Genomic DNA, 15,784 nt, shown 5'->3' with positions numbered 1-15,784 from the left:
AAGTGGAATCTCAAAGCCTTCTATTGGGATACAGATAGCAAATGGGCGGCAAGAGGAGAGAGAGGGTTGATCAAAACTAAAAGAAAGATTTATATATGGAGACAGAAATCACGGCACAATAATCAAATGAATACTTTGCATCTATCTTTTTCCATGAAAAGATACTGCCAAATTCAGTAGCAGAGGAGTTACTTGAGAATTTAAAAACACAAAGCGTTGGAGTAACTCAATGGGTCAGGCAGCATCCCTGGAAAACATGGATAGGTGACATTTCGGATTGCGGCCCATCTACATATGGAGATGAGTTTTGGATGACAAATTTACAAAGGTTAGAAAATTGAATGTTGGTCAGACATACACTGGAACAGTCAAGCTCAGGGGAAACCAAGGAATTAATGAGAGTTTCAGTAACAGATGAACAAAGGCAAGGAACAGTCACACAGTGTTACAGAAGAGGAAATAGGTTCTCCTTTTGTTGGCAAGGAAGTACCCAATCCTTGGGTCATATGTGCTACCAACATTGCAAGGCAGGTTTAGACTCAGATGGTTGCCATTGAGTGAGAAGTGGCTCAGAAATACTGATGGGGATCCAAGAAATAGCTTTGGTCTTCTCAATATTATGCTGGAAGAAATTTTTGCTAATCTAGAACTGAGTGTTGGACAAACAGTGATGCTCCAAGAAGGAGGGAAGGGCAGTGACCTGCAATTTCAATGGGATGGGGGTGAGGTGAGGTGGGTGGCTGCAGAGCATCCCCACTGATGGCATCCCCACTGAAAGTCAACACCAGCTGATGGACACATCCTTATTGAGGAGAGACCAGAGGAGGGCAACGTTTAGAGGGGTCTGTGAAGCTGTAAAGAGCAGGAAATATTTTCTGTACTCCACTTGGAAGCCTTGAGACTCCTTCGAGTCATACCTGCCTCTCATTCCAGTTGCAGCTCCACCCACCTCTCTCCTTACCATTCACAATGCTGATTCCTTGGCTTTCCCTCTAGGCCGTGGGACTGAAATCCTGCTGCCATCTTGGGCTCCAATTTTCCAGTCTACAGGAGTTCACAGCAGTTCTTGTATCAGGTTTGCTGTCATCACACTTGCTGGTAGATATGAGAACTTACACATTTAAAGGTAGTTTTGAAATGAAGCCAGACCTTTACTGAGTACCTCCCATATTACACCAAGCTCAAGGGTTCAGCTGAATTATATGGCCCTATCTGTTTTTCAGCATGTTGGGGGCATTTCAGAACCTCCTCAGTATTCCTGTTGTCCTGTGTACCTGTTACTACCAGTGCAAGATCTGCTCGGATTCAGTTCCCACATGACCCTTTGTGTAGGACCTCCTTGTAATTTAGAAAATCCTGTCACAAAAATATTGTAATAATCATTTTTTTTAAATAATCATTGCCAACTATTATTTTGATAAACTCTAATTCATAGTCTGGAAGTAAGTGCAATATTCTCTGAATCTTTTAAACTATTTCAGAAAACCTAAGAATTTTAATGAAGCTATTCCTTGTATAGTTTGTCCTAGTATATGAAGGATTAAGGTGGAGGGTCTTGTGATAAGATGCAGTGTGTCATTAATGTACAGATACCTTTCTCCCTTGCCAATAACACTGCAAATATTCAAGTGCAGTGATTCAGTAATCAAGGTCATGGTTTTAAATATAGGCAGGCCTTTGCTGCCTCGCATTTTGAAATTGTTTCCCAGAAAAATAATTATATAGAATAAAATATCAACCTCCTAATAAAACCATATTTTTAAATATTTAAACAAAAATGAACAGCCTTTCTTCAATAATAAGTGGATGGACTCTGTCGGTTGCCTGTATAATTATCAGGTTGGGTCCAAGGTCAGCAGATTCTGTTGCTCCGCAGTGAAAACAGCAAGCGTTTGGCAGCAGTCGTTCCGAGAGGGAGTTTGATTATCCTGCAGGAAGTTCACATCTGACCTTCTCAGCATCACACATTTCCTGTTGTCTCAGACCTGATTGATATGTGTTGTAAGTGCACAATTTCTTCACTACCTGCAGCCTGCGCATCCCCCCAGCCTGGCTAGTGGCGGTCGTAGGCTGCAGTGGCGGCAGAAGGGGCTGATCCACGGCTTGCGCTGCTGTAATAATAGGGGGAACCTGGGAGAGAACAACAGCAGATTTAGAAAGCAATATTAAACAGAGGGAACTCACTTCACATTATGTAGCTTAGTAAGAAAGTCTTGGCAGATGCTCCTAATCTCAATAATTTACAAACCGCTTCCCTTTTGAATTGACCACTGGTGTCTCATTTTTATATATTAATTAAGTGATTGAAGCTGAAAATGCATAGTACCGTTCAAGGACAAGCAAGTAAACAATTGACACTTCCCCCCCACTCACCCCCCGTAGCATTTCTCAACCACAACAACAAATATGGCCAGAAAGGGTGCACTCTCAAAGAACCGTTTCTCCATTCAACCACATCCATTGGAATGTACGCTGATGGAAATTCATGGCTCTTGGTCCTTGATTTTACATTAATTAATGCACACAACCTCATGCACTGCAAGGGCATAATTGCATGACCCCCACTCTCACTCCTTGCAGCAGTATGCTTAAGGACATCAATCAAGTTACAAGGTAGTCTGAACTCCTGCTTAGATTAGATTACATTTAGAGCATGGAAACAGGCCCTTCGGCCCACTGTCCCCGCCGACCATATATCACCCGCTAACACTAGTTCAATGTTATCCCATTCTCTCATCCCCTCCCTTACCGCTGGGGGCATTTTAGATAGATCAATTAACCTACAAATCCACATATCTTTGGGATGTGGGAAGAAACCGGAGCACCCGGAGGAAACCGTGTTCAACCTTTGTTCACTGGGATAGTCATTTCAAATGGACAGCAATATTGAGAGTTCCATTCCCAATTTTGAGTCCATTGTGGACCCACAGCGTCAATCTATTTTATTTATAGAAGACATTGTATAAAATATTCAACAAGATACATAAACCAGTATACTACATGGATTTTAATTACAAATATAATAAAGTCTCCTTCATTGCAAAAAGCTTATCAGAAAACACAAGGTATATAATGCATCACCCAAAATCCTTCAATGCTTTCACCTACAGTTTTGCATAACACATTTCACCCCTAAATCCAGCAGTTCTGATGTGCACACAAACTCATTTTAAGTTATCTCTCTACACTTTTCCCAAGAAATATTGTTGGTTGAAAACAGAAGGGAGTGTAAGATGGTGAGGTGATAAGTTGTGAAAAAGCAGCACAGGGTAGATTGCATCAGAAAAGCACACTTCCCCGTCAAGATGAAAGCATATCAAATATGGTGCTTATTCATACTGAAATGCTTTGATATATTTACTTAATTTGAAGGTAGTTTAGTTATTGCTGTAAGAATGTACATTGATATTTTTAAAATACCTCGCTCCACATACCTAGCTATCATTATGATCTTTCCTGGTAAGATTGATGGGTTGACCTAAACAGTAAACATGTCTGCATCAGGAAGGCTTTGCTCAGCTGGGATTCTATTCACAATCTAAACCCATTTTGCATTGGACCTTTACAACAAAGAGAGACTTTTATCTGTCATCGAACTACATGGTGAAAGGACAGCATGGAAATCCATGGGCTCTAAAATGGTGCTATTATTAACTTCTGCTCAAAAAGTATTAAGGAACCAGAGTAAAAATAACCCATGAAAACAAACATTAATGGATGCAAAACATTTAGTAATTCCTGAGAATTAAAATGCCCTCGGGCACTAAAGAGAATAGGGAGTTCTCCAAATGTTCTGGCCAACATTTAACTCACATTGAAAACATACTAGCGCAGATTTTATTGCCACAAAACATATTATCAGAAAACATGGGCCATTAGCTAAATTTGTACCTGCACCATTCAGTTCAAAATAATTGCCCATTGAGATGCTGAAGGTGGTGTTAATAATGACACAAGGAATGGAATAGAGTATTGGAGATCTAAGTTTATAGAGTAACTGACAGAATGTCTCTTTAACGGGCAGGATTTAAGATCAGGAATAAATAACAAATGAAAATGAAAGGGCATGATGTACAGGTGGGGGAGAATTCAAAGTAAAACAAGAAACTAAAATAGAAACAGAGAGAGGAAGTTAAATGAATAAATTAAGATAATATTGAAACAAAAACAAACAGAAAGGGTAGAGTCATATAGGTACCATAGTTTAAATTAGCATCCTACAAATTCCCTGTTATAATACAAACCTCTGAGCCAACATGTTTACATTACTTCAGGGATTACATTTCAAAATTTGTACTTTGGCTGTGAAGTGCTTTGGGGCTCCTGAACACACAAAACACACTGAATAAATCAAATTCTTTCTTAACCCATCAGTTTAAGAAAAGATCAATCATGTGAGTATAATTTGAACAGAGAACTATGCAATGTAAGAACATTCAATAATGTTCTTTAAATTTTTGGGGGTTGAACACTTTATCGTAAATGTTTCAATGAAGCATGTAACTATCTGCACCTCAGTGGGCTGTAGCAGCCAGGACATTTGTAAAACATTTATGGTGGTTGATGTATTATTGTATTTATGTCAAAAATAGAAACAATAGTAAATCCTTAAGAACAAAACCTGAAAGGTTTGTTTCTGTGGAAGAAGAGTGCGAGGAGCTTTAACCACCAAACCGTTCGGACTTCTACATATAAACATGGAATCAGAGTGCAGGATCTGTCCCAACGAGTGGGTTTGTAAATCTAACCGATAATTTACTTTTACCTGCAGACAGTATCGCAGAAATATTCATCGCACACAGTGAATCATATTTACTGGGCATGAGCATCAGTCAGAATGGCAGTGATGACTCTGTTAATTGGCAGCACTGGTGATGCTGCTCTCCAAGGTTATAGAAAGTTTCAGTAAGTATGAACTACTAAATCAGACTATCTAAAAATAATACCTCAGAAAGCAAATTGATGGAATGGTGATAAGTATCACACGTCTCCAGACCACACTACTAACATGTGACCACATACCCCAGCATAGGGCTACGCATCCTCTTCATTAACGATCATATGCATTCCCACCACAACATCACACATTTCAGGTCTCATTGGAATAGGGAAAAACAAACAAATTAATTCTCACCATCAGAACACATTTTCACCTTGCAATGAGCCACCAATGGATAATTCCATAGTATCACCACCAGTCAGCTAACAGTTTGATCTGTATAAGAAAATAACTGCAGATGCTGGTACAAATCGATTTATTCACAAAATGCTGGAGTAACTCAGCAGGTCAGGTAGCATCTCGGGAGAGAAGGAATGGGTGACATCAGACTGAAGAAGGGTCTCGACCCGAAACATCACCCATTCCTTCTCTCCCGAGATGCTGCCTGACCTGCTGAGTTACTCCAGCATTTTGTGAATAAAACAGTTTGATCTGACTCTCTATTTCAAACTGGCACAACTCACCCCTTCAAGAACAGTGTATCTGGCAGATGAATGGACATCACAGGACCTGGTAACACTTTGCAGGATCAGCCAAGATGATGTGACCAAACACCCTCCTGCGGGAGTCCTGGCTGAGATACAAGAACCATCAAGCATGGGGAGGTGCTGGAAGACTGGTGGCTAATGTTGTGCCTCTATTTCAGAAGGACAGCAAGGAAAAGCCTGGGAACCATTGACCAATGAGCCTAACATCTGTTGTAGGTAAGTTACTGGAGAAGATTCTGAGGAATAAGATGTATATGCATTTGGATAGACGGGGGCTGATTAGGGATAGTCAACATGATTTTGTATGTGGGAGATTATGTCTTATAAATTTAATTACGTTTTTTAAAGAGGTGACCAAAAAAGGTTAACAAGGGTAAGGCCATAGTCTTTGTCCACATCAGGGGTGTCAAACCACCAGCCCGCGGGCCGCATCCAGCCCATGAAGGGGTCCAATCCGACCCGCGGGATGATTTGTCACCTCCCCAGCTCCCGGGGGTGAGTGGAAGCTACGCCCATATCCGGCCATGCGGTGACACGGGTGGGAAAGGATCGGCACTGGGGGTTGTGGGGAGTCTCAGCGTTGTTGTGGACACCAGGAAGTGCCTGGGCTGCTGCCACAGAGACCGCCACCATGTACCCGAGACCCAGGTGAGTGCGTGGATAGAGGCAGGTGGGAAGTCGCTGCATTGTGAATGGGGCCGCAGCCAGCGATCCAAAATCTGAGCTGCTCTCCAGGGTGGGGGCTCTGGGTTTGGGTTAAGGTTAGGTGGGATGTGAAGACGTGCTGGTAGTTATGCGGGAATAGGGAAGAGAAGGGAGAAGGTGATGGTAAAGGAAGGGGACAGGGAGCAGATGAGGGAAGGGTTTTTAGGGAATGAGGAAGGGAAGAGAGGGTGTCGAGGGAGGGGAGTGGGGGAGTAGGTGTTAAAGAAAGGGAGTAGGGAGGGAGGAAGGGAGCAGATGAGAGAAGGAATGGTGTTTAGGGATGAGGGAAGGGAGGGGATTTAGGGACGAACTAAGGAAAGAGAGAGGATGAAATAAGGGAGGTGAGTGGGGGAGTAGTTGGAAGGAAGGAAGTGGGGAGGGGATAGGATGTGAGGGGAAGAAAGAAAGACATAAGAAGGATGGGGAGCGGGGCCTTCAGGTGAGATGATGGACAGACCATCTTTCACCATGCTGCTGTTTGGCTGTTCACCACCCAGCCAGCCCATTGTGGGCAAAACATAAACACTGCAGGAGGCTATAAGACAGGGGAACAGAATTAGGCCATTTAGCCCATCAAGTCTACTTTGCCACTCAACCATGGCTGATCTATTTTCTCTCTCAACGACATTCTATTGCCTTCTTTCTCCCTGTAACCTGATCAAGACCTATCAATCTCTGGTTCAAACATACCCAATGTCTTGGCCTCCACTGATGTCTGTGGCAATGAATTCCACAGATTCCCCACCCGTTCCTCCTCATCTCCATTTTGAATGTATGACCCTTTTATTCTGATGCTGTGACCTCTGGTCCCAGTCTCTCCTATTACTGGAAACATTATTTCCACATCCACTCTATCTAGGGCCTAGATACCATCATAAAAGTAATGCTTGCTAGGCAATCTTCATGATAAGAAATGAAATTTGTAAAGTGAAACACTTTGTAGTTATAGCAGAGACCGAGACACATGGGAGCAGGTTGAAAAAACGAAGGTAACGAAAGCTGTGGGAGCACGTGCGTGTGCGTTCGCACGTGCACAGCTAATCCGGTCCGCATGAAGTCGCATTTTGCCCATTCCGGCCCGTGACCTAAAATGAGTTTGACACCCCTGGTCTGTATGGACGTCAGCAAGACCATTGATAAGGTTCTACATGTTAGGTTGCTCTGGAAGATTAGATTACATGGGATCCAGGCAGAGCTAGCAAACTGCAAACAGAATTGGCTTCATGGAACGAAGCAGAGGGTGATGGTGGAAGGGTTTTTTTCAACCTGGAGGTTTGTGATGAGTGGTGTGTGATTCAGGGATCGGTGCTGTTTATGGTTTAAATCAACAATTTCAATGAGAATGTACAAGGCATGATGAGTGAATTTGCAGTTGACACTAAAGTTTGTGGTCTCATAGATAGTGAAGATATTTATCAAAAATTACAGCAGACTCTTGATCAGCTGGGTAAGTGGCTGAAGAGTGGCTAATGTAGTTGAATGCAGGTAAGTGCAAGATGCTTCATTTTGGTAAGTCAAACCAGGGCAGGACCACAGCGAATGGTGGAGCACTGGGGAGTGTTGTGGTTCTGTGTGCTCTGGAAGTGGCTTCACAGGTAGATAAGGTGTTAAAGTAGGCTTTTGGTACTATCCTTCATCATTCAGCATATTGAGTACAGAAGTTGGGACGCTATGTACAGTTGTACAAGGCATTGGTAAGGAACATTTGGAGCACTGTGTTCTGTTTTGGTCACCCTGCTATAGGAAGGATGTCATTAAGCTGGAAAGAGTGCAGAGATTTACGAGAATGTTGCCAGGACTTGAGCTACAGGGAGATGTTGGGCAGGTTAGGACTACTCCTTGGAGTGCAGGAGGTTGAGGGGTGACAATAGATAATAGGTGCAGGAGTAGCCCATTCGACCCTTCGAGCCAGCACCACCATTCAATGTGAAGATGGCTGATCATTCTCAATCAGTACCCTGTTCCTGCCTTCTCCCCATACCCCCTGACTCCGCTATCCTTAAGAGCTCTATCTAGCTCTCTCTTGATCTTAAAGAGTTGTATAAAGTCACGAGGGGAATAGATAGGGTGAATGCAGAGAGTCTTTTACCCAAGGTAGGAGGGTCATAAATAAAAGGTCCATGAGTGAGAGGGGCAAGATTTAATATGAACCTGAGGGCCATCATTTTCACTCGAACGGAACGAGCTGCCAGAGGAGGTAGTTGAGGCAGTTACTTTAATAGCATTTAAAGGACGTGGACAGGCATATGGAAAGGAAATGTTTAGAGGGACATGGGCCAAACGTATGCAGGTAGGGCTAGCACAGATGGGGTCTTGGTTGGCATGGGCAAGTTGGCCCAAAGGTCCAGTTTCTGTGTTGTATGACTCTATGACTAGCTCTAACCAAAGAGCTCGTGTACACCTATTTTTTCTATTGTGGCTCCAATATGATATTCATGGACTGGGAAATTGGCATGGCGACAAGGAAAGACAAGATAGTGCTGTACAGCTCATCACCTAGGTAATGATTTTACGTGAATAAGTACATCTGAAGCCAAATGGACAAAAATTCAGGGTCAAAAGGCTGCAAAGTCCCTTTGGAGAGTACTAACTTTGCAGAAAGATTGTATGCAACTGCTATCTCTCACTTCTCTTCAAATGACCATCATCTCTACAAGGCCTTATTTCTCTTGTCACAGAGAGGAATGCTCTGATTGCAGTTGCCTCAGTGTACTGCCAGACATGTTGCATCTTCAAAAGCTAATCACCTTCCATTTTAATGTAGATCTCCCCAGTATTTAATCCCAGTTGATGGCACGCCATGCCCTGGTAATACTGCATGATGTTTACAGTAGCTGACTTTGTAGTATGGCACAAATCTCTGATGGTGTGCAAAACACACGATGAGCATTGTCAGGCGGCACCCTGGATCCTGAAATCCAGCTTAACTTGATCGGGAACAATGTGAAGCATGACAGGATTTCTGTGCTAGTTTAAAGGAAAGTCACTCATATTGAATTTGTTTCACAATGGATTGATGCAATTCAGAATTCCCCTTCCTTCGGACATTTCCTTCCCCATTAATATCTGATAATCAAGGTGCATACTATTAAGACAGCAACTCACAGTGGGTGCAGTTGAGCTATGGAACATGATGATACATGACAACCAAAGATAGATCTAGTTGAGGTTGGGGAGGAGGTGAGGAATAAGAGAATGGTTGAGCTTTTAAGCAGCAGGTTGGTTAATCCATGGGAGAAGATGAAAAAAATAATGGAGAGGAAATGGGATTACATACTCAGCTCAGGGAAAAACAAATGAAGCTTGGATCAGCCTCAGGAAATTTCTAGCAAGAGACAACATTGTTGGCTAGGGAATGGAATTCAAAGAGGGGATTGAAGACAGTGGCTTAATTACAAGCCCTATGATATTTGGTAATAGATTAATGCTGGTTGCGTTAATCCCGAATCCAAATTAACCTGCAGTCATTTTATGGCACAGGACAAAAATGTGTGGATCTTGGAGATGGTAGACACATTGCTTGTTTAAGAATGTGCAGTTGAAAGTTTGATCTGAACGAATCACTTGCTATACAAACTTAAAAAAAATATTTATTGACAGTATGTCACTGGCAAGATCAGCATTTATTGTCTACCCTGGTCTTGAACTAAACAGCTTGCTAGGTCATCTTAGAGGTTATGTTAGAATTAACCTTGTCGGTGGGACTGTAGCCACCCACTTAAGGGTCAGTTTGGTCAAGCTAGGGGCATTAGCGAACCAGGTATATTTTTTAAAGCAATTCAACAAACTCAGTCACCTTTGCAAGTGCTGCAATTAAAGTAAACTCTCCAGATGCTATGGTGGGATTTGAATTCTTTTTGCTAAATCTATAGTCCATGCCACTGAGGCTTTAGTCCATTCTACCTGGCCCCTTGAGATTTTAAGGCAAGAGCATGAAGTGAAAGCACGTAGCTGAACTGAGAACCACGCTTTGTTCCTCATGGAGGTTTCCAACTGTCCAGTCCTTTTAAGTTGGGTTGGCATTCGGAATGCAATTTGCAAGCAGAAGGGAAAATTGCATCCATAAATATTTTGTGAGACTGGTTTTGAGTAAAGCAGCATTTACCTTAAAATAAATCGGTTAGCATGCACTTCATAACACATCCATCATTCTCATACTATTTCAGAAACCCTAATTGGTCAGTCATTTTTTCAGGCACTGTACATCTGGGCAGCATGAACTCAGCTCAGAAAGTAACCTAATTGTTTAACAGTCATGGGGCAAACAATCACATGCAAGGACCCCATACCCTTGTAAAATATAAATGCTTAAGTAGTTGGGTGTATTAGAGTAGGGATTCTGTCAGCTCGAGTTAAATTCTGCAGTACAGACATATCGGTGTCAGTGAGAAGATAGGAACAATGCATCAAAAGAAATTCATCTTGATCTATGTCAAGTTAAAAGTAATGAGCTAAAATGGCACAGGAGTTATCACATTCAAAGAGCATGAAATTGGATCATTTTTCTTCATTAGATTTTGTTACTTGCATTTAGTGTTCTTTTAAAGTATCAATTTGAACTTTCTTCCCCTTTGTTCATTCATATCTAGTTTTTAGCACTCTATTTGAATTTACAGTCTTATCAATATCTGCAACATCTACACATCTTCGATGCACACCAAGAAATTCACAACTCAACTCCTTATCATTTGTCACAGAAGTGGGCAGCCACGGTGAGTCCGCACAGCTGGAAAAGCCATACATCACCTGAGACCTCATTGGGGCAGCCATGCTGTAAGGGGCAAAAAGAAATTGGACACATCGTTTGTGTCGTGTTGCATTCGAAATATAAATGTGAATTATTATTGTCAGGAAAAATTATTCTTTTGTTTCTTAACTGGGATTTTAAAGCAATCCATGAATTGAAAGATAGGCAGTCAAAGAAAATGCCCTGCAATAGACTTGTCAAGTGTTATTAACAGGTATCATATTGGAAAAATAAAGAACATATGCCAGTCATAAATGCATGAATGATGTGTGTGAGAATCACATGGACAGAATGCCAAGAACTATACCCATAATAAACATGCAGAATAAAATTATTCAGTTTTAGAATAATAGGTATTTGGAGTAAATAACAGGTAATATATGTGATCTTAGATACACAGTGTGGAAACAGATCCTTTGGCCTACCGTGTCCATGCCGACCATCGATCACCCATACACCCATGTTATCCCACTTTCACATCCTACACATAAAGGGCAATTTACAGCCGCCAATTAACCTACAAACCTGCATGTCTTTGGAATATGTGAGGAAACCGGAGCACCCAGAGAAAACACATGCGGTCACAGGGAGAATTACAAACTCTGTACAGACGGCACTCGTGAAGATCAAACCTGGATCTCTGGTGCTGTGAGGCAGCAACTCTACCACAGCATCATGGCGCTGCCCAATTCGATTGTGAAATAGTATAAGACTAGTATAAATAACACGGCCATCTAACCCCCACCCATTTCTGTGCTCCTTACTCCCATAACACAGGCAAATCTTAGGACTACTTGCATTTGTTACTTTTAGATATTACATCCTTTTATCAGGTGAAAAAGAGCTGATTGTACAAATGAAATGACTGTTCATTTTGAAGTGCAACGATTGTCTAATAGCAGAGATCACAACTCACGTCATAAAAATACTTTAACATTTTTAACATGAGAAATTAAGAACATGCCAGGGAACACATCCTCAGTGTAAAGGATCACTGATGATAAGACATGGAGATAAATCAGAAAGAGGGCAGGTGGGTGGGTACTTATGGGATGCTGTAAATCACATCATTCTACAACCTATCTCTATCCAATATTTAAAAATAAATGATTTTTAGGATGTGGGCATTAGTGGCAAGGACACAAGGGGATATTTACTGCCATCTTTAATCATCTTTATTGTGAAATACCCTGGCCACTGTAGACTAGCCAGATCAATCCTCCTCCAGTTATATGATTTCATATCATAGCATTTGCCATGCAGTTCAATTTCTTAATAAACTTTGCCATCATTCACCATGGTGTCAGAATGTTTTGTATTATTTACCAAATTTACAGGTTTTATAATATTCTGCATGCATTATATTCAATTACACAGGTGATTTTATAATATGTCTTAGTGTATGTGATAACCTTACATCTTGTTTACACCTACTGACTCAGTTGAGCACAGGTGCAAGTGTAGGTGCAAGTTACCAAAGTGTGAAGCAATGTTTCTCAAACTTCCCATGGAGATTTCTGCATCTTCCACTATTTATCCTTTCAGTTTGCTTCCGGCCTATTCTGAGTGCACTTTGGTGCCATCCATTAGTCTGAACAACTCAAATTGCAAATAGAATAGAGGAGAAGCAAAGTCAAACTTCAATAAGCTCTATTCAATTACTGGATAATTCTGCCACAAACATCATGCCAAGCAAAATCACTTGTACATGACAGCCTTCAGTGAATTTGAGGTGAGGAGTCGCGGTGCAGCTCGATGGTGAAAAGAATTTGATTACACGTTAGCAAATCAGAATTTAATTTAAAATCTGTGTTTAAAAAGGAGGCTATCATTACTGACAAATCCCAGACAAAGCCCAATGAACAGACATAAACAAAAGACATAAATATATTATAATACAATGTAAATACGGTGCAATTATATGACTTGAACATATATGTTATACCTTGTAATATAAGATTTCATATTTGATAATATGATGTGTGAAATTCCTATCAAATTTGTAGTAGATTACATGCATTACAGGTAGCTGCACCTTTGCCTTAAAAATATCACAGATTATTGGTTAAAAAGCAGGCTTGAAGGGCTAAGTAACCTATTGCTACATCTGCTCCATAATATGGAGCTCAAAGTATGCCTACGTTGAAGTACTCAATCTAAAGAAGGGTCCTGACCCAAAATGTGACCTATCCATCACCTCCAGAGATGCTGCTCAACCCAGAGTTAGTACAGTACTTTCAGTTTTAAGCTGCATTCGATTCTTATGTTTTGATGTGCTTGTGAACGTTAGGATGGGGGAATGATGCCCAAAGAGCTCGTGGTGCCCACTCCTACAGACAGCTCACAGAAGTGGGAAGAACAGGGAGAAAGGGAATCAATTCCAGGACACATAGTCTTTCACATTGTCCAGCGGCCAAATATAAAAGTGTCACTAAATCAAAGTCCTGGAGCTCTACCGAACAACGCAGCGGGATTGCATTCATCACAAGGTTTGTGGTGAATTGAGAAGGAAGCAAGTGATACTCATTCCGCTAATGAAAAACAAAAAGCAAAGAGAAAACAGTACCAATAAAATTCTTGGAAAGTGCTTTGTGTTCTGCAGAGGATGGCTAAGAAAAAAAAATTATTAACACAATCAACCATCATCATAGTTTCTTCCTCATCAAACTGGAATCTCTCACCTGAATATCACCTATGATCCAGAAAGCACACCAAGGATTATATTTGTAGTGTTTTCTTACTGTTTGAAGTCTAATAGGTTCCTTGGCCCTTCAAGTTTGCTCCCCTTTCTACTTCCTCAAAAGGCTAAGAAATTAAATATGTCTCCAATAGCTCATACCAATTTCTACAGATGCACCATTGGGCAGAAGATACAAAAACCTGAAAGCATGTACCACCAGATTCAAGGCCAGGTTCTTCCATGCTGTTATCAGGTTCTGGAACAAACCTCTCATATGCAAGGAATGAATCGCCGATCTTCCAAACTACCACAGTGCAACTTTTGCTTTTTTTAAATCTGTAATCTCTCTGTAGCTGTAACACTGTATTCTGTACTCCGCTTAATTGATATACTCATGCATGGTATCATTTGCCAAAATAGCATTCAAAACAACATTTTTCACAGTATCTTGTCTCAAGTGAAAATAATAAACCAATACATTTCAGACCACTGCAAAAGTCAAGCAATTCCAGCATGTAAAATTAATCACAATTTCTCAAAGATCTTTATTACAAAATAAGATATTTCATATTTCAAAATGTATAATTTGCAAAGACTCTTACTTAATAATCCAGCATTGGGAAATCTCCAGGAGTCATTATAAGTTGTATACTGCGGATGGGAATATGGGCTTCCAGAAAAATCACCTCCTAAAACGAGAGAGAACAAAGAGGGTGAGATGATGTGAAGATTATCAAGATAATTAGTCTGGTTTTGCTTGCAATTGAGAAATACAGTGAAGAAGTAGTTCAACATTATAAGCAAACCATCATTAATAATCTATCTACTTCTAGTCACATCATGCAATTAATATGTTTCTTAATTTTCTGGGAGCCTTTCATTGATTTAACTATATTTCATGTAACATCTGGGCTCACTGATACAAGAAATATGCTGGAAAATAAGTTGAAATTTATTAACACAACCAACTAACTAGCTTCACTAATACTCAATCTACTAATTCTCCAAATAGCTTCACTAATTAGTTATTTGGTAGATCATCTCCAGGACATTTTTCTGTCTCTCTTTTATTAATCTCTTTCATCCACTGCCTTTTCCCATCACAGTTAAGACATTAGATAATCAAGATACGAGGGCACATGATGATTATCACCAGTTTTATTTCATGCATTCTGGACATTAACCCAATGCAAATAGCCTGTTCCATTCCCCCACAAACTAATTAAAATAAACATGTTAGCATAAGCTAAGTAAATACAATAACTGGCTAAACCATTAAAAATCAATTCCTTGCATGGCTTAATGACTTCATTAAAATATTTGCTGTTTTGTCTTCTAATTTAACCAAGTCTTCCTCCTTTGTTCCCTAAACTTTGCCTTACACTTCAGTGCTGACAGAAGTGCAGCCATTTTCCCCAACCCCTTCGCCATGAAAATGAGGTGATGGCAATTTGTGATGCTGTGCATATTAATCAGCAGGCAATGGGAAATTTAAACATCAGGCTGCACTCCTGCTCAAATGATTTGAAGCAAGCCGACACTTCACAATGTGATTCCCTTCGTTCCCCCTCCTCGTTCTCAGGGGGATGTGCCAAGGCCTGACAGGATCAGAGTTCCAATTCTCTGTTTTCTATGCCTCAGTGGTCAGGGTGTCAGGCTCCTGCAGTACAGACCAGTAGAGAGCTGCAAGAGTCACTGAGCACCATCAGCTCAGTGACAGAACCGCTTGCTTCATCCAGAAATATTCTGCATATCGAGCAGGAACCAGGCTGTGCCAGAGATGTAGCAGGAGCCGAGTAAAACTGGAGCAGATCAATGCACATGCAAACAGCCAGCCTGCCTCTTTATGGAAATGCCACAGTCCATCAGAGGTAATTCTTGACAGCTGAACTGTTCAATCATCAACTGTGATGAGAGGCCGTTGAGAAAGAGAGAGAAAACACCTTGATTAACATCAAGCGTCAAGAATTTTAAGGGGCATCAATTCTCCTTATATCAGCCGCTACCTGCCTAACAGCACAAAATGTTTAATGATTACTGATTAATTAGCCTCCAGTGGACCCTTTGTGTTTCAGCTGTAAAATGTTCCCAATGGGTATCAGAGGTGCTGCAGTTTGTTACTTAATAGCAGTCTGTATGGCTCCTTGGAAAACAGCTTTGGCATA

General features: G+C 41.0%; 1 protein-coding gene across 1 annotated transcript in view; it reads right to left on the bottom strand.

Moving 5' to 3' along the window:
• Window positions 1-1,746: 1,746 nt before the first annotated feature.
• LOC144592373 (paired box protein Pax-5-like) overlaps window positions 1,747-15,784 on the bottom strand; it is a 193,540-nt gene continuing 179,502 nt past the window's right edge. The window contains exons 10-11 of the mRNA XM_078396932.1: window positions 14,222-14,308; window positions 1,747-2,130 (exon numbers count right to left, since the gene is read on the bottom strand). Of these exons, the coding sequence (XP_078253058.1) occupies window positions 2,054-2,130; window positions 14,222-14,308 (164 nt within the window). The 3' untranslated portion in view covers window positions 1,747-2,053. The remainder of the gene's footprint in view (window positions 2,131-14,221; window positions 14,309-15,784) is intronic.

This window comes from Rhinoraja longicauda, chromosome 3, assembly GCF_053455715.1.
Source record: "Rhinoraja longicauda isolate Sanriku21f chromosome 3, sRhiLon1.1, whole genome shotgun sequence".
In the NCBI taxonomy this organism is placed as follows: domain Eukaryota; kingdom Metazoa; phylum Chordata; class Chondrichthyes; order Rajiformes; family Arhynchobatidae; genus Rhinoraja; species Rhinoraja longicauda.
The sequence above is the reverse complement of the archived record's forward strand: the minus strand, read 5'-3'. Positions and strand labels throughout refer to the sequence as shown.